This window comes from Hydra vulgaris, chromosome 15, assembly GCF_038396675.1.
Source record: "Hydra vulgaris chromosome 15, alternate assembly HydraT2T_AEP".
In the NCBI taxonomy this organism is placed as follows: Eukaryota; Metazoa; Cnidaria; class Hydrozoa; order Anthoathecata; family Hydridae; genus Hydra; species Hydra vulgaris.
In genome coordinates this window covers 14,372,769-14,391,648 of record NC_088934.1, presented here as the reverse complement: position 1 = coordinate 14,391,648, position 18,880 = coordinate 14,372,769, and the positions used below count along the sequence as shown (strand labels likewise).

Sequence of the window (18,880 nt, the reverse complement as noted above, 5' to 3'; positions counted from 1 at the left end):
TATAACTTCTGAATTGTATACACTCGTTAGCAAATGAAGTCGAAAGATCATTTTTATATATATTTTGAAGTATTTATGCTTTTTTATAAACTTATGATGGTGATAGTTTTACCATTTGAAACAAAAAGTTAAATTTTTTTATTGGCTTCATTATAGCACAATTTTTTTCTTTCTAGGTTAGAATGAAGTTTATCAATAATAGCATAATATATATTAATCTTTAAAGAGTATTTCAAAACTTATTTCTTCTTCTATTTTTTCACAGCAGTTAATTTTCTTTTTCTTTTGCATTATTTTTTGATATATTTTATGTCCCAATTTAGTAATTGCTCTCTCTCTCTCTTATAGATATCAAACATACTACTCAGATCTAATACATATCAAATTTACGATTTGTATGAACTTACAACTGTTTCTAAATCAATCTTAACTGACAGCAGCTGTTTACTATTTTTGTTGAATCTTTCTAGTATGTCACCTCTTTATATGGCCATTATAATCGTTTTAAGATAGTTCATTAGCTTTTGATCTTGTGACTGACTTTTGTGATTTATCATCTTTGATCAAAGATAGTGCATTTATTATTTATTATTTCATTTAAACTTTTGTTTAAACTAATTTTTGCATCAGATCTGGCTGACTACTTGTAGTTTTTAAGTGATACATTTTCTGTTGTTATTTAATTGTTCTGAAGTATTTCTCATCAACATGTAAAAGCTCTGATAAAGTTATAGATACTTTGAAGTAAAATAAAAAATTCTGAAGCATTTCTACAACAGTCCACAGTGCATCCACCATTAAGATTTAAAGAGTGTACTAAACATGTTACAAATGTAGCTAAAAGGTTAACTTTTTTAATGCGAGTTTCTGTCCTGTATACCTACTAGACATGTTAGACGCATTGTAATCATAACCATAACTATTTTTTATATTAAATCCATGCAGTTCTAAAACTAAAAGTATAGCATCTGATTTAAGATCAGAAGTTAGGCAAAAATCCTAAAAACCTTTCTACCGGACAGCCATTCTTTTAAACATACCGAAAAATGAACACAGTTAATCTACACGGCTAATATTAGAAGTAGAATCAATACTGATGAAAAAATATTTAGCTTTCTTTATTTCTTTCGCCTTTGTTGTATAAAATTATCTGCCTTATATTTATAGGTTTAAAATTATAATACCTATAAACTGCTCATATATATAAAAAGATAGGTTCGATCCTCTAAAAAGATAGGATCCTTTAAAAAAGGGTCAAACTGAACAACGTGACTTTTTTTTACCAAACCAACGTTTTCGCACAAATAATTCGCGCATAGTTATGTAATACTAATAATAATTATTTGCAAGTAGACTTTGATTGCCTTTTGAATGATACTTTCTTCTGCCAAACATACACATTTATGATTTTTATAAAGATGAATTTCCAATGGTAATATTTTCGATTAAAAAGCATCCGCACATATACTTGTAGGCAGAAAAGCAAATAATTGGAAATATTGCCTCAAAAACTTGGATATATATAGTAGGTTTATTAGTCAATCTATGATGGTAATATACAAATTTTCGTGAAAACAATATAAAATTACTACTTAACAACTTTCTAAGATTTTACCATTCTGACGGCTAGCGCCCTATCAAAACTTGGCGCCTGGGGCTAAATCCCCCTCTGCCCTCCCTGTAAATACATCTCTGGCTACTGCTATTTAAAAATGTTTAATTGAACTACTATTTAAAAATGTCATTTAAAGAACTTCTTATTTTAGAAGCAAAAAGTCCAAGACTAGAAAAAGCTTTTACGGATGTAGAAGGAACTGTTTGAAGAGCTTTAAAAAGTAAATTTAAATACTTGTAATTAATATAACTGATGAAATCGAATTAGTTACTGATGCTGATGAAGTTGAAATGGTAACATTGAAATCAACCAATGAAGTACAGCCTATCAACGCGCCGGTGGAAACGGCTGTAGTTGAGGCGGATCTGGGAAGACAGGATGCGAAATTATATCTCGCATCGCTGCGTCAAAGCGATGCGAGAAATAATTGCACAAACGCAGCTGATCAATGGACCCTTGCATACAGCAGGAGAGAAGTTGATTGGTGCAAGACAAAAACCAGGCTTTTTCAGAATCTCAAGACATGCCCGGGGTTAAAGACAACCTCAAAGGGTGGAGAATTGGGAGTTTCCAAAGGGATTCAGACCTAACAGGAACCTTTGTAAATGGGGAAAGTATTCATTCTTGCAAAGTTGCTATAGAACAAAGAAGAAGAAAACTGTTAGTAAGTATACTTATATATATATATATATATATATATATATATATATATATATATATATATATATATATATATATATATATATATTTATATATATATATATATATATATATATATATATATATAAACATATACATATATATATATATATATATATATATATATATATATATATATATATATATATAAATATATATATATATATATATATATATATATATATATATATATATATATATTTATATATGTATATATATATATATATATATATATATATATACATATACATATATATATATATATATATATATATATATATATATATATATATATATATATATATAAATATATATATATATATATATATATATATATATAATATATATATATATATATATATATATATATATATATATAAAGTTACAACTAACAATGACTCAAAATTTAAAAATGGGGGCAATAAGCTCCAGATGTTAAACAAATATTTTCACATTGTTTGCAGGCAAATCTTACAGATCCATTTCATGGCTTTAATATCAGCCCCATCTGGAGTCTCTGTGCGTTTAGTATAGTACCAACCATTACATAAGTCTCAGCAGACCCGTTGTTCTTCGTGACCCCCATGAATATTACATTTTAGGCACAAGGTGTTGTCCTTATCACTGTCCCTATCATCTCCAGCTGGAAGATTTCTTTTCTGGTGATCTTTTTTATTGGAGTGTTATCTTTCTTTGCTGCTTCAACTCTCAGTCGCTTCAAACATTCATCACCTGTTGGGCTTTCTCCGTAGCGAAACCTGGAGACTCTAGCCGACCTACTATACCCTGAAGTTTGAGTAAATCTAGGCTGCAGTTCTTTGAGAAAAAAATCTCTAATAGAAGACTTTACTGATAATGAAGTAGACAATGATGTTTGCGGTCCTGCAGGTGCTGAAGTGTCAATGAAGTCACCAATGCTCTGGGTCACTCTAGCAGCACCTTTTTCTGCTAACACAACTTGGGTCTCTGAGTCAGTGACAAAACCTGTTTCATCGCAGTTGAACATTTGTCCCTACTTGGTCGACGATCGATGAAAGGAGTTTCAATACCATTTTCTTTCACAAGTTCCTGTATTATGTCTTTAACCTCCTCTTTACTAAAACCCCAACCCCACTCAGCTAACACAATAAGGTAGTCTGCCAGTTCTTCTTCTTGCTTAGATGTTAAAACAGTTCGCTTCCCTGGATGACAATTAACTAGTATTTCTCCTCGCACTCTCCTTAAAAGAGCCTTTTTATCAACTCCATAATGAATGGAAGCATAGTTGGCAGACATCTGCTTACATTTGACAGAATTGTAGGCATCTAGCATTGCTTGGCTAGTTGCATATGACTTCCATCCTGTTTCCTCTCTCTTTTTGTATGTTCAAACCAATCTGCTAAACAAAGGGGGCAATAAGCTCCATTATCAAAACTATATTTAAAAAAGTATTAAACTATTTCTAAAAATAAGTAACTTTTGTTTTCAATTTAAACTATATCTGTGTAATATTTATATAATTAAAACATTGACTTTATTTATCTAATCAATTTTATTCGGTTGTTTTAATCACTTTTTTGGCATTTGGGAGCATTAAGCCCCTGCTAATTAAAACATTAATTTTTATAAACTAATTAAACTAAAGAATAATCAAATAAATCATATTTCTCTTAGGTATGCTTTCTATTCAAAGCATGTAATGGAAATTTAGTATTAAAGTGAATTTTAGAGCTATTTATAAACAATCTCTTAGACATTCATCTAACTGCCATTTTACTTTGCAATAATTGCTACCTTAATTTTCTCTAGAAATATTAGTACTTTAATTCATTGATTACATACACAGTTAGTTATAAAGTTAAAAATAGTACTTACTAAGTTTATATATGGTTGTATTTTTAGTCAAAACAAACACGCGTTTATATGTACTTGTATTTAAGTCAAAACGAACACGCGCTAATTTAACATAAGTTTTTCAATAAGTTTGAAGGAAACAGAAAACTAGATGGAAAAATCACTCATCTATAAATTCTAATTAAATATTAATGCCATTGGTTAGAAACCCAAGTAATGTTGAGAAAAGTTCTTTGATTGGTTAGTTAGTATCTATGATGTAAAATTTAATGTCCATCTCACTTAATACAATAACATTAAGCATTTTAATATATGAACAGAGTAAATGGGGCTTAATGCGCCGCTTTTCCCCTTATAGTATATATAATAATATATATTGTATATATGTAATATGTAATTACACATATACATTCATATATAAACACACACACAAACACACACGCTCGAAATGTATATTTATTTTTAATTATTTAAATATAGATAAAAACTCACAAACATTTGGCTTTATTTTCTCGAGAATCTATTATACTATTTGAAATACAACATCTTCTAGTATCGTGTTGAAATACAGCTATCTGAATGTCTATTTCAGTATTCCAAATGTTATTAGAATAAACTAAAAAAAGTCAACCAGTTAGCAAATAATTCTTTATAAGATTGCAAAAACTTCCTAACATAAACTAACGAATAATTCATTCATTTGGTGCAATCTTTTGACTAGAATTTAATAAATTTTTTAGTAATCTCTTAAGTTCTGTTGTCGCGTTAAATAAGTAGATAAATAAGTAGACAATCAGTTTTGCGCAAGCGCGACGCATGCGCAGATATGCGTAAAGCTTCCGTTACGTAGGTTAAATCGATCCTTAAATAAGTAGCCTTGTTTCCCTTAGGTATAGACTCAAAAAATATTTAAATTAAAGAAATAATTATATTTTTAAATTTTTTTAAATTATATAGTTAAAATGCCAGTTTATAATTACATAATTGAAATGCCGGTTTATAATAAAAAATATCTAAATTTAAGCAATAATCAGATTTTAAAATTTTTTTAATTTAATTAAAATGCCAGTCTATAATTACTCTGTTGAAGATATTTAGCAGTATATCTCCGATGGAAAAATAAATAATGAAGTTAAAAAATGTCAGCTTTGTGGTAGGTGTATATATAATCAACTATTTAAGTTAAACTTTTATATAATTTATGATTAGGAGTTTATTATAATTGTATATTTTAGGAGTTTGGATTGTTTATTTGGAATTGTATATTTAGGAGTTGTATATTAGGAGTTTATTATAATTTGTATGTTTCTGACGTTAATTTTGTGCTATGTCTCAGCATCTCAAAATCCTCAGTTGTCTTGGGACTTTTATGCATAGATTTATTTGTCAATTTTGCTCAGAACTATTTTGTTATATATTTAAATGTTGTAATTAAGTAACACTAGAGGAACTATTTGAGAACAATTAAAGATTAAATAAACTTTTATATAAGTTTAAGTGTCTATCTTTGTTTTAAATTTATTATGGATATAAACCTAATTTTCAGAAAGTTCTACTTGATGGAATTTTATAGTTTGAGTCAATATACTTATACTAAAATAAATTAATTAGTATAAAAATGGCCTACTTTATTTATACGGCCGGATATTTTGCATTTTGAAAAAAAAAATAGAAGGCCAGTTTTTAAAATCGTAATGTTTCAAAAACTTAATACATTTTGAACATTTTCAAAATTATTTTACTTTCTAAATTTAAAAAGTCCACTAAAGTTGTATAAACTCATAATTTTAGATATTAAACGAACATTTATTATGAAATAAATAAAAAGAGTCCTTATTTTAAAATTTAGAATTAGTAAAAACGATGTAAGAAACAAGATTAAGAAAAAAGAAATTTTACATGATCAACAGCTACTTCGCTGGTAGAGATAATTCTTTTATTATTAAGAAAAATGTTGATAACAATTCTTCCAGCAATTTTTATCCCAGTTTTCTCATGCATGGGACAAGAAAAAGTCTGAAAAGAGTCATAAAAGTGGTTTAAAAAATATAATAAAGCTTGTCGTGCATGTATAATTAAATTTCTTTATTTTGTTATAAGAGTAGTCAATCATAGCAAAGGATGTGCAAACATAATCCAAAAGTGGTGGTGAAGGAATAGTGAGACCACCCCTAGAAATAAATGTTAAATAAGTATGATCAGGATTGCTTTCATCAATATTGACACAACATAAAAATTCTTTACAACATGTACCAAAACGTTTTTTAAGTTTCTTTGCTATATATCCAGCAATATGAGCACCTACTTCCCTACTTTCTGGTGCAAGTGTCATGATTTCTGGAGTACACTCAGCTTTATCAATATCAAGAAGAAATTTTTTCAAATCTGTTAAATTATTTTCTTACTCAAGAGGCATTTTCAAACTATTATCAAAGTTAATACTTTCTTTAACTATACTTTTGATTTTAATATTTTTTCAGAAATAGTGACATCTTTTAAACCCACCAAAAATCTTCTACCGCTCATTTGTCTATATTGTCCAAATCTCCTTTCTAATGGGTCAATTTGAAATCTCGCAGTTAAAACAAAGTGATATCCATCATTAAGTAAGTCCTCGATCAATAAGGCATGACTATTAAGTGTTCTTATTAGTACTGCAGCTGTCTGAACACTTAAAGTAAACTTCTCACTGTTTGGTATCTTTTGTGATTGCCAAGCTTCAATCCAATGTGCCATTTCCCTAAAAAATTCAGGTTTTTTATCACCAGAAACGACTGCATTACCTAAAATATTACATGTTGAATATTGACATTTAGAATTTGATAAAACTCATCACTTGTTAAATAGTGTAAGAAAATCTGCACTACTTTTAAGATCAGGAAAATATGAGTGAATTGCTGCAGATGTAGTTTCATCAAAAATTGCAAGTGCTAAAGAAACATTTTGTTTAAAATTGCCAGGATGTAATACTTTCATTGTTATTTTTGGTGCTTTACGCAAGCCAGCATCAAGAGCGATGTCTTTTTCATAAATATTATGGAAGGTGCTCTATTTAATTTCTCCCCACATACAATTATAGGATCTTTAAATCCATTAAAGTTAAAATCTGGAAATAAAAATCTTTTGCAATTTAACAAATTATTTCTGATGTTTTTAATAAGATGTACAACATCAAAACAAAGGTAAATTTTTTTTAGATTGTAAATAAAAAACAAATCTTCAGCTTGTTGATTCGATGCACAAAGAATTTTTTTAAAACAAGAAACATTAGAGGAATGGTTGTCACACACAATAACTCTAACATTAAATTCACATTCAGTTAAAATACGAAGACATTCAAAAATTTCTTCTTTCAACCATTCAGCATTGATTTTTTTTTCAGGAAACGTTTTAATCACATTTGGAATGTTTTGTTTCAGGCCAACTATCATAAAACAAACTGTTCCCTTATACATCTCTCCAGACTCATCACTACCAATCATCTCTCCAGCAAAATACTCCTCACATTTTTGCAAGTACATTTCATCTAAAAATCAAGCAAATGCCTTGAGATATCTTACTTTCTAATTTTAAACGTTTTACACAACTTAGAGCATCAATATTTCCACTAGTTATTTTTTTAAGTAATGATAATGATGTTTAAGGTAATTCTTTGCACAAAAGTTGGTATGACTGCATAGAAGTATATCGTAATATCAGTGAATATTTTATAATATTGGCTGAATAAATAGGTTTTTTCATTTATTTAATTTGCGGTAATTCAGTCAATACAGATGTAAATTGTTCGGCTTTTGATTTAATGTAGGTAGAAAAATTATGAAGCATACTTTTACAAGATAAACGACAATTTCTTCCTTGACGAAACCACTGAGGCAATGACAGAGGTAAACCTTTGTAAAATAATTTAACATGCATCTCATTGTTTACACGAATGCACTCTGTAACTTCTGGAATAGATAAAGTACTATTACTCAATTTATAAAAAATTACATGATCATGATACTTCATGAATGAAAAACCATCTGGAGCAAGACTTTCAGTAATATCGTCAAAGCTACTAATCAAATCATTCAATAAAAACTGTTCATATTGATCTGGCTGAAATATTCTATTAATTGGTGATTTTCTTAACGAATTAGAAGATTTTATAAGTTGTGATGAACCTTCTTCAGTCAAATTTGTGCAATAAAAAATAGTTGGAGTAGGCTTTAGTTTTTTTATTAATCTAAAACCTTGATTCGTGTTACCTTTCTTAAAATATTTTTTTTCAAAGTGTTTGATACATATAACGGAATAATTAGTAGGTGTCCAATTTTTCTATTTACAAATTTAATCCAATTTTTTTGATAATTTGAACAACAATTTACAACGCAATATTTGTTAACCATCTTTTTGAGCTTTCAAAGCTGCTTCTTTAAAAACACTTTTCAAGAAAACTGGCCTTCTATTTTTTTCTTCAAAATGCAAAATATCCGGCCGCATAAATAAAGTAGGCCATGGTATAAAGATGTTACATCAGTTTCACCAATTTTTAGATAGATCCAGAGCCATGAATTTGGGCATTAAAATTCTGGCCCTAGGTACACGAATTCCTAGACCTTATTGGACCTAGTATATTTGAAGTATACTTGACTTAAAAAAACTTCTGGCTAGCTTAATGACGCCTTAAGTGATATAGCATATCTGGGTTACAAAGTTTAAAAAATTGGTTTTTTTTTTGCATTTTTAGTTGTTTTAATTCAGGTGGTTTTTCAGAAAGTAACAGTTCTATGTAAGTGATGTTAGAAAATAATATTTGGTGCTTCTAAGATGTTCTGTGATGATGTTGTTTCACATTCATTGTTATTTCAAATTCGAGTGTTGCTTCACATGCGAATGTGTTCAGATTTATGATTCGTTCTTTAATAGTTTAAGTAAAGATGATACACCACTATTAGTGCATAGAGCTGCACAAGTAAATGATTGCAATTTTTTTGTAAAAGGTAATGCAACAGCTTTGTGTAGCTGTATGAACCCAAGTTTAATTATTTGGAAAGATTATGATATCAGATAACATTACCTAAAAGGTATTGAGAATGGTAAATTAATGATATTTCCTTTTGTTACTGTGTTAGGCTGTTGTAAAAGGTGTGCCATTAGTACTATCATTGTTGTGAATGTAACCTGTTATTTCTGCTGTTATTTTGTTTTGTTTTTATGAATTATTTGAATATTTAGATTCAATTAATATACATAAATTAGTTTTTTTGTTTTTTATTGTTTATGTACCTTATGTTTTAGTTAAAAAATTCATTATTATTATTATTGCTTTTTTTTTTATAAGTTTCTTATATATGTCTAAAGTTATATAATTGGCTAATTTAGGTCAACTATTGCTTGTTCTTTATTTCATTATTGGCATGATGACTTGTTTGCTAACTTTGTAGTTGTTTACTTCTTACTGTCATTAGTTCATTTTATTACCCAGGGTTATTAATATAATATATAGTTAATAGGTACAGTTATTAAAGTCAGTTCTTTATTTGCATACATTTGTTGCAGTTGCAGTTAACTAAAACCACTATTACAACTACGACAAAAGTAGTATTTAAAAATATATTTATGTTATTAATTTTAATTAAATATTTGATCAATTTTTTATAGAATATTGTAAAAGTATAGACTTTTCTAGCATGTAGATGCCATGACTGTTTTAACATTCTTAACATTTTAACACTCCTATGATTCAAAGACTCGAATCCTTTTGGCACACATTTAGAGTTCATTTTGTACATCAATTTATTGACATATATTGATCAATGCATTTATTAAGTAATTTTCTGGTATAAGAGCAGATATTTTTTATTTTCTTTTTTGATAAATTTATGATAATATTTATGTTAAACTATAATTCTATACTATATAGGCTTGTAATTCTATATGGAAAAATCGAATTTTTTCCGTAAGTGCCCAAGTTTCGGCCCAATTAAATTTTTTTAACAGGACTTTAAAGCCATGCAATTTTATTTTGTTAACTGTATTGAGTAAGGATATTTTGATCTTATTTTCAAAATAAAGTTTTAGCTTGGCACAGTGAGCCATAAAGACCGCCAGGTTCAACTTTTCCCCACCTCTAATTTTTTTTCATATTAAGACAAGTGCTGGTTAGATATGTTATTTTTTTGTATTGGACAAATCTAAAGTCGATCAGAAGTAACAAAAACTTATTTTTTTACCCTATTTACCCCCCTTCAAGTGATAAAGTTATCCGCTTTATGATATTACCTCCTTTCAAAAAAAAAAAAAAATTTAATTAATCTTTCATTATCCTCCTTAAAAAAATCATTACTTTTTCTTACTAATCTTAAATTGAAGTGATTTAAACTCCTTGTACACTATTATACCAATAGTTAAAAGGAAAAAAATACAATAAATGCAACAAAAATAACTCAACTACTTTTATATTACAATATTTACATTTTATCTAAGCAAAAGGTTGCAACAGCAGATTTCAATCTTTTAGCATAATCTTTATGTTCAATCCTTCGCTTGTATTGAGACCAACTTGGTTTGAAGGCATTATGAACAGCTTCTCCAGTCTGTTCAGCATATGATCCCAAAGAACAACAATTAAACTTTACAAATGGAAGAATATGACAGATAACTATATGGACTTTCCAGGTAACCTTCAGCTCTGTATTCAAATGCATCTTTGCATACTGCTGTAGGTCACAAAATGATACTTTAAACTCTTCAATAACTGAAGAAGCATTGCTGCCTAATTCGTATCCAAAGGTGCACTCTTTAACCTTTTCAAACTTTCTGAGGCAATGAACTATAGGCAATAAATTAGTTTGAGATGCTAACACATCTCTCTCTAAAATATCTACTTTTTCCAGAAGTTTATTGGAATTGTTCCCATCAAAGCCTATCCCATGATAACCTTGAAGTAAGATATAATGTTCTTTGAGCCAGTTTTTAAAAAGAGGCCAACGATCTAAAAGTAGTCTACCAAGTAATGTCAAAATCCACATAAGAAGATGTAACTCTGGTGGAGGGACTAAGTGATTAACTTCATCTTCAGCATTTTTGTCTAAATTAACGAGTCGAGGACTAATAACATTATAAAAATCTTTCATCTCTAACCGCTTTGCCCCATTTTCAACAAATAAGTTGTACCAATAATCAAAAGAACCTAACGTTCTTGGAGTACCACTTTCTAGGGAACATTCGCCTTCACACCACAAGCAGGCATATTTACCTGAATGAGAAGACAAACCAAAGATGCTGTTAGCACATTTTAAGTCAAATGCAAGGTGATATGTAATATTATCCAGATTTAATCTACTCAAGATTTTCTGCAAATTTCCATTGTCTTCACAAACATCTTCAACAATAGCAAGAATAAAACACTTTTTAACTCCACTGTCAATGTAAATCTCATTTTTATTAGTTTTATCAAAGACATTTACAATTACTTTCAGAAATCCTTGACCTCCATCTATTGATATACGTATCATACTGGAGAGAGGATCCATTCCTCTTTCAATTAAAATACTAAGAATAAATTCAGAAGTGTCATAGATAAATACTACATGTCTTGTTACAATTTCATCATTCCAAATAAAGTTCTCTTGTTCTATTTTATATTTAGATTCAATTTCTTCTTGTAATGATGTCATCATACTAATTACATTATTCTCCACAACAGTAGATGATCCCAGATTCTTACGGAGACTTGATATCAGTTTTTTTGTTTTATTTTTTGTCAATTCTAAAACAGAAGTTAATTCCATCACTGTTTGAAATGATATCTGATTAAAAAACTTTCTAGAAGATTTATTGTCTTTAGTTACAACAGTTAAATTTTACGGATTTCCACCTTAAAGATAAAGTATAATTAATTATATGTATCTTTAAACTACCCCTACTCTAAATTTACAATGCAAACATTTTGAAAAAATTGTTAGCAACCTATACAATTGCTTAGTTACAAAAGCCTCATATCTACTGAGTGTTTTATATGTGCATTTAAGTTTTATCTGAACATATAAACCCTTTTTAATTATTTAAAAATGAAAATAAAAACCTAAACACCTGTAGATATTTTAAAGGACTGGCCTCTCTCAATGCCTTCTCCCTCTATTTTGTTTATCATTATGCCTGAAGCAACTTGCTCACATGATGTTGGATCAAGAGTTTCTGCCAAATTAATTAAATTCAAAACAGCCTGACTAGAACAACAGTTGTTATGACATCCTGAAGAATAAAATTTACTCTTAAAATAATATACGCCTAAAGGCTTTTTATTGAAGTTTATAAATGAATATTTGATAACTTTTAATTTACTTATCAAGTAACTTATAAATTTTTAACCTCTTGCAAGGAGAGTAAAGCAGCAGCTGCACATATTTTTTTTCAGAGATTCAACATCTTTTGTATTAACATGAGATGATTGTATAATATCACTAAGCTCAGTACTACGTCTACTTCTTGGTCTGTCAACCTAATTCAAAATAGCATTTAATAAAAAATCTTTATATGTATTAATCATTTAACTTAAATAAGTTTAAAGTCATATACCTGAGAAACTTTACTTATCCAGTTTAAAAGATAAGTGTTTGATCCTTTTTCCAGCAAAAGGATGTTTCTTCTACAACTTGAACAAATTACATCCGGACAGACATTAAACTCTACATTGTACTCAGGCCAAATTAACTCCTTGATTTTATTTGCTACAGATGGTTGTACTTTTACTAAAGATTTTGAATATTTACCTTTTTTTCCAAACAGACTGCACAAACAGACCGTTTTAAATCAGCCATCTTTACCGTATGTATATTTTTTTACCTGAATCATTTCAAAACTATTAAAGAAAAAGAAGCCGAGGATGGCGGATTGCGTTACATTTAAGACTAAATTTTCAGGTTTTTCTAATTTTTAATACTTAAAATACTAACTCTTCTGATCGACTTTATTCTGCACTTGAAAAAGACTATCGATTTGTTCTGCACTTGAAAAAGACTTAAACTAACTGCATTTACTTTAAAAAAAAAATTAGAGGTGGGGAAAAGTTGAACCTGACGGTCTTTATGGCTCACAGTATTGGTCTATCGTTCTGTAATGTCGTTTTTATTTAAAAAATTCACATAGAAATGGTAAACTAAGTTCAGATCACATTTTTTATTATTTTGCTATATACATAACACCGCTGAAATTGTCGAATAACACCCGTCTAGGTTGTTATTCAACGGTAGTGCAGTATCGGCCTCGCCTCATAATTGAGAAGTTCCAAGTTTACCACCATGTCCCTGGTAGTACCGCGCTCAACTTGTTTCTCCGCGCAGCGGCCTTGTTCGTCGTTGTTTGTGTTTTAGAGTAATAGAGTTGAGAAAGGGTTCTAACCACTAAAGCTGCCTCCTCGACTGTAGTGACTTTCTTGGCCTTGGGGAAGTAAGTTAACACACACAAAAAAGGGCTAGACAGGAATTAATAAATTCTCTTCAGTTCTTTTTGCTGCGAAAATATCGGAATACTTTCCTTACTATTTATCTGCGTACAATCAAGTAACAATTACTTTTAATCAAAAAGCTTAACTGTAAGTGAAAACTTTTCTTTAATTAAATATCCTTGCGTATTTACAGATCACAAACTTTTACAATTGTTAAGTTTAAGGGGTAAAGATGAATAATTTAGCGTGAAACGCTGTTAAATTATTGAGGAATTCAGTAAATGTGCTAGTGAGATGACTGTTTTATAGCTATTTTATTTGATATCATTGAAGCATGTCTGATTTTAGCATACTTATCCGGTGGGTGGCCTAAGAAAAAAAAAATTTTTCTTCAGAAAATGTTTCTTGTCATACTTTACTATAAAAATATAAATTTCGACTAGAATATATACAGTGAGTTAAATAGTAAGTGCTTTTAGTTCAATTAACGTATGCTCTTTTTAATTTGTTCGTCAAGGTTAACAAAAAATGCCTCAACTGTTTAATTTGTCTGCTTATTTAACGTGACTTATACGTTAAATAAGTATCCGCGAATTAACGCATGCGCAGAGTATCATTTTGTCTACTTAAACGGTCTACTTACTTAATGTGACCGTAAAATGTTTTGGGTAAAACTGGCTTTAAAAAAGTCACGTGACACCGTCTCCTGTTTATTAAACCTCATTGGGTGAATACCACCGTTTCGGTAAGCAAAAGATACTATGACTCAAAATAAAGTTTTGATTTTTCAAAAAACGAAGATCGAATATATTACTGATTTGGAGAGAAATGTAGGAGAGTGCTGCTACATTGGCTAATTTATGGATAACATGCAAGGGAATGCTGCTACATCGACTGAGGGTTAGGTTTTGGGCAGGTATAGATTAATTAATGTAGCAGCACTCTCCTACATTTCTCCCCAAATCACCAATATAACAACAGTAATGGTAACAGTAATGGAGACTACCAGCTAAAATGGTAGGTAAGAAAAAGATATTTCGCTTACCCACCATTTCAGCTGGTAGTCTCTCATTTCAAACCCCTATTCTGATGTTGAGCATCTTTGACGTCCGAAAACCGGGATTTTAGGGAATAGGCAAATTGGGAAATATATATAAATATAGGCGCATCGCAGTGTACATATATCGTCTGATTTATATAGCCATAAGCATAGTGAGTGTGCATACATCGACTGAGGGTTTCGGCTTGGGCAGGTTTACTTGAACTGAAAGATTGTTCTTTTTCGTATTTGCGGACTTGAAGGAGACCGTCGGAATAGAGGTTTGATAAGAGAGCTTACCGAGTCAACACCGCGCCAGAGGTTCAGACAGAACACAAACATACAGATAGCAACTTACGGGTAAGTGAGCACCGCACCGGAGGTTCAGACAAAACACAAACATGCAGATAGCAACTTACGGTTGAGTCAACACCGCGCCGGAGGTTTACACAGAATACAAACATACAAATAAAGTAGATTACTAGTGAGCTAAAACAGTAACTAAGGCACAACAAACTATATAAAAGCCCCCTTCCCCCTCCCGAAAATAAAAAAAAAACAAACAAATAATATGTGTGCATATATTACTATAGGCATGACCGATTTTAAATTGTACTGATAACAGGAAGCAATCTCCATCCAGCTTTTGCTAAGAAAGCGAATTCCACGAGGCGTGAGGACGTGGAACAGGTTGCACTTGGTTACATGTTACCAGTAGCAGGGTGATCATGAAGACCATACACCTGACCTAACTGAAAGTAACGGAGGAAGAAATTATTAATTTAAACTAGAACTTATATTCATTTTAGTCAACTTTGTTAAATTTTATCATGTCATCATATTTACATGAAGAGATTTTGTACTTTAAACTTTGGATGCAAATTTCTCAATTTAAACAGCGTTGTATACGACGCTTGTATTCCGAGCTGACGATATATATATATATATATTTATTTTTTATTTTTTTTTTATTTTTGGGTGCCCCAAGAAGTCCTAACGATCTTGTCACAGAGCACCACGGAAGTGCGTTTAACCAGGAAGTTCACGCCTTCTTCCTTACCGCGACGCGAAAATATGCCCAAAGCTCGTTTCGTACCTGGATCTCCTGCTTATAAAGCTAGCGTTCTAACCACTGCGCCACGGCCGCACATATATCGAACTAACTAAAAAAATTTTTGTTTTAAATGTTTTGAAAAATTAATGCGTTTAGTTGATTTCGTAATAAATAATGTCTACGTACGCAGAGGTTGGAAGAGGGAGGGGGAGGAGGGGTTGTTGAAAACAAAACTACGTACAAGGGAAGGAGCTTCTAAAACCAGTATTTTACTGCGTACATACTTTATGCCCCTTTTGCTGAAAGAAAAGTTATGAAAGCAGTGTTTTAACTTTTTCTTTTAACTGAAAAAATATTAGCAAAAAAATATTACAAATTTTAAGCTTTTAGTAGGCACTTCACATGATTTTGATTTCTTCACTATATTTAACCATAATTATTATCAAAATATGTGAAAAATACAGACGATTTCAAAATGAGTTCATTTTTTAAAATTGGATAATTGGTTCCCGAATTATGACGACTTATGTGCTGCCCAATAATGTCTATTTTGGGTCGAAATTTGTGGAGTTTTTCTAAAGGATTTTTGGCACCGAAATGAAAAATTTTTATTTACTTTTCAATTGACATCGACGAGAAGACTTACAGTTGAGCACAAATAATTAAGTATATTTCTTCTTCTTTTTTTTAAACAAAGGAATGAATGCATTCAATTATACAAATTATTTTTGTGATATAGTTGGCCAAGACGTTGTTTTTTCCTTTTGGCGCATTTGGGTCAAGAGAAATAAAATCACGGTAAAAGTAATAAAAAATAAGTTCAGTCCAAGAAAAAAAGAGCTTTTTCTTATATTATTAGTTGTCAGAGTGAACTAATTCATACAAATTTATGAAAATCTAGAAACTATATTGGAATCGCAGGGCTCGTTTCTCCCACTTGGGGTAATTAAGCCAAGAGCAACAAAATCTCTGTAAAAAGTACAAATATTAATTTTAGTTAAAAGACCTTTAAATAACCTTTTCAATCTATAAGAGTAAACAAATTCATAAGTTTATGAAAATTCTATAAACATTTAAGAATCCAAGGGTTTGTTGCCCCCATTTGGGGTAATTGGGTCAAAAGTAACAATTTCTTTGTAAAAAGCATAAAAATTAACTTTTGTTTAAAAACAGTTTTTTCATACCATAAGAATGAACAAATTCATATAAACTTATGAAAATTCTAAAATTATGTAAGAATCTTAGGGCTCGTTGATTATACCTTTTAACTTTCTAAACAACTCTTCTTTTTGTTACTAATCAAGTCATTGCGTTGGCTTTTTTCTTTTAGTGTATTGTTCCTTTGTTCTGGTGGAGGCAAGTTGCATGTGCGAATAAAAGTTATCAAGTTTTCCATCAGCTCATTTGAATTTAAATCAATACGTTTATTCCCAGAAACTTTAGTTTTAAAAAACAGCTTCAATGAACATTTTGCCACCATTACATAACAATAAAAATATAATTGACTTCTAATAACTTGCTTCCTTAAAGTATTATTATTAATTTTTTGAAGATTTATCTTCTGCTTCTTCTACTGTTAGCCAAACTTGTGATTGTGAAACAATTGATTAAGCATTTTAACTATATTTACTTTTTTTAATGATGCTTTCTTTTCTGCATCTGCTTTGAGTTGGTGTTTTATTCTCAACAGTGAAGTTTTCTTTGAAATTAACTCTACTTGTTGCTCTTTATACTTTAATTTTATTTATTCAACACTATGAAAAGCTGTTTCAATTAACATGTAACGTTCTTCTTCTGATTTGGTTTAGTTTGAATAAGTAGATCCAAAATCGCCAAATCGCTTTCTGAAGCTTTGTTAGTCGTTGGTACATTTTCAGCAGCCTTTTGAATTTGATCATTTGAGTTCCAATATTTACCGCCTGGGAGCTGATCAATTGCTTGTCTTTCAAGTATTATGGTAGTATTATCAAGTATATGGGAAATTATTTCTAATGACTGTTGCACCAAGACATCAAATTCTATATTGCCAGTATCCTCAAATAGTTTTTCATAAAGTTTATCTCAATGTATTTTAACATCTCTTGGGTCAAATACAGGTGTTTCATTGAGCATTGGAGAAGCATCTTTGCAAAGATCTGACAATTTCATTTTTAAATGAAAATAAATACTTATTCATGCTAAGAATGTTTTTCTTTTCTTTAATAAGTCTCCAAAGAGGACCAGTAATAAGCGTATCAAAAATACCTAGTGCACAAGATTCAACTAAAAATAGTATACTTGATATATCTTCCTTAACTGACTTTTATTAGATTATTAGGATTTGTAAAACAAAATGTTAAATCTCTTGCCTATAAAAGGAGCCAACATACACTTGTCTTCACCTTTTCCAATGAGAAAAGAATTGAAATATCCTGCAACACCAGCTTCATCACTACCTCATTTGTGGAATGCTTTACATGCAGTGCGTATTAGTCTTGCAGCCCCAGATTCAAAAGTTTTAAATGCAAAAGTGTCTTCGTGAGCATCACTCAGAGCAATTTTTTCAAATGAATCCAGTACATTATCTGTCTCAATTGCAAAGTTTGTTTAAAGATGTAGCTTGCAAAAAAAGTTTGACATATCCTTAAATTCATTTTTCTTCTCAATTGTTAAACTATCCCAATGTTCTATACCTTTTGGTAACAATAGCTCCCTCATTTCTTCGAACTTACTGTTTAACAGTGGATTGACAGATCCTAAATCTGACAAAGTTGCTTTGAATGAACAAATTAACTTTGCAAAGTTTTTTCCCTGTCTTTTGAGTCTAGAATATCACAAATTTCCTATAACATTTCTGTTAAAGTCAACTGAAAGTTTTGACAATGTTCATACTGACATTTAATGATGACAGCTCCATGATAACTTCTTAAATATCACTTGAATAACGTCCTCTTTCAAATGTTACAATTTCCTCATCTTCCAACAATTTTAAAAGACCATTTGAATAAATATTTTCTTTATTTAATTATTCAACTTTTGCATTAAGTTCTTTAACTTCTGACTTTAAAAAAGAGAGATTTTCAATTAAAGAAAAGGAAATTGTTTCCATTGTTTTACTTAAATTATTTTTCACGCGGCTTAATTTCTTTTTGAGATTTCTTTTTTTTATGACACAACATTTCAACTTTTGCATTACTATTTTCTAGCATTTGATTAAGGTTATTGAATTTC

At 29.9% G+C, this 18,880-nt stretch overlaps 1 protein-coding gene across 2 annotated transcripts; it reads right to left on the bottom strand.

Moving 5' to 3' along the window:
• Positions 1-10,560: 10,560 nt before the first annotated feature.
• On the bottom strand, positions 10,561-12,964 carry LOC136073691 (uncharacterized). Of its 2 annotated transcripts, none has more exons than XM_065819273.1 (4): positions 12,710-12,964; positions 12,503-12,632; positions 12,224-12,385; positions 10,561-11,900 (listed from the first exon to the last, which is right to left on the bottom strand). In XM_065819273.1, the coding sequence occupies exons 2-4, from the start codon at positions 12,534-12,536 to the stop codon at positions 10,600-10,602; spliced, it is 1,497 nt and encodes a 498-aa protein (XP_065675345.1). In that variant the 5' UTR covers positions 12,537-12,632; positions 12,710-12,964; the 3' UTR covers positions 10,561-10,599. The 2 variants fall into 2 exon arrangements, with proteins under 2 accessions (XP_065675345.1, XP_065675346.1); XM_065819274.1 differs by having other exon boundaries at positions 10,561-12,008; positions 12,710-12,962.
• Positions 12,965-18,880: the final 5,916 nt, after the last annotated feature.

Excerpts from the sequence above, each read along its gene's own strand:
- LOC136073691 (XM_065819273.1), bottom strand. The coding sequence starts at position 12,536 with ATGTGCAGCTGCTGCTTTACTCTCCTTGCAAGAG. Across the intron at positions 12,386-12,502 it reads CTTTACTCTCCTTGCAAGAG|GATGTCATAACAACTGTTGT; the intron begins GTTAAAAATTTA and ends TTTATTCTTCAG. Across the intron at positions 11,901-12,223 it reads GTCCTTTAAAATATCTACAG|AATTGACAAAAAATAAAACA; the intron begins GTGTTTAGGTTT and ends CTTCTGTTTTAG.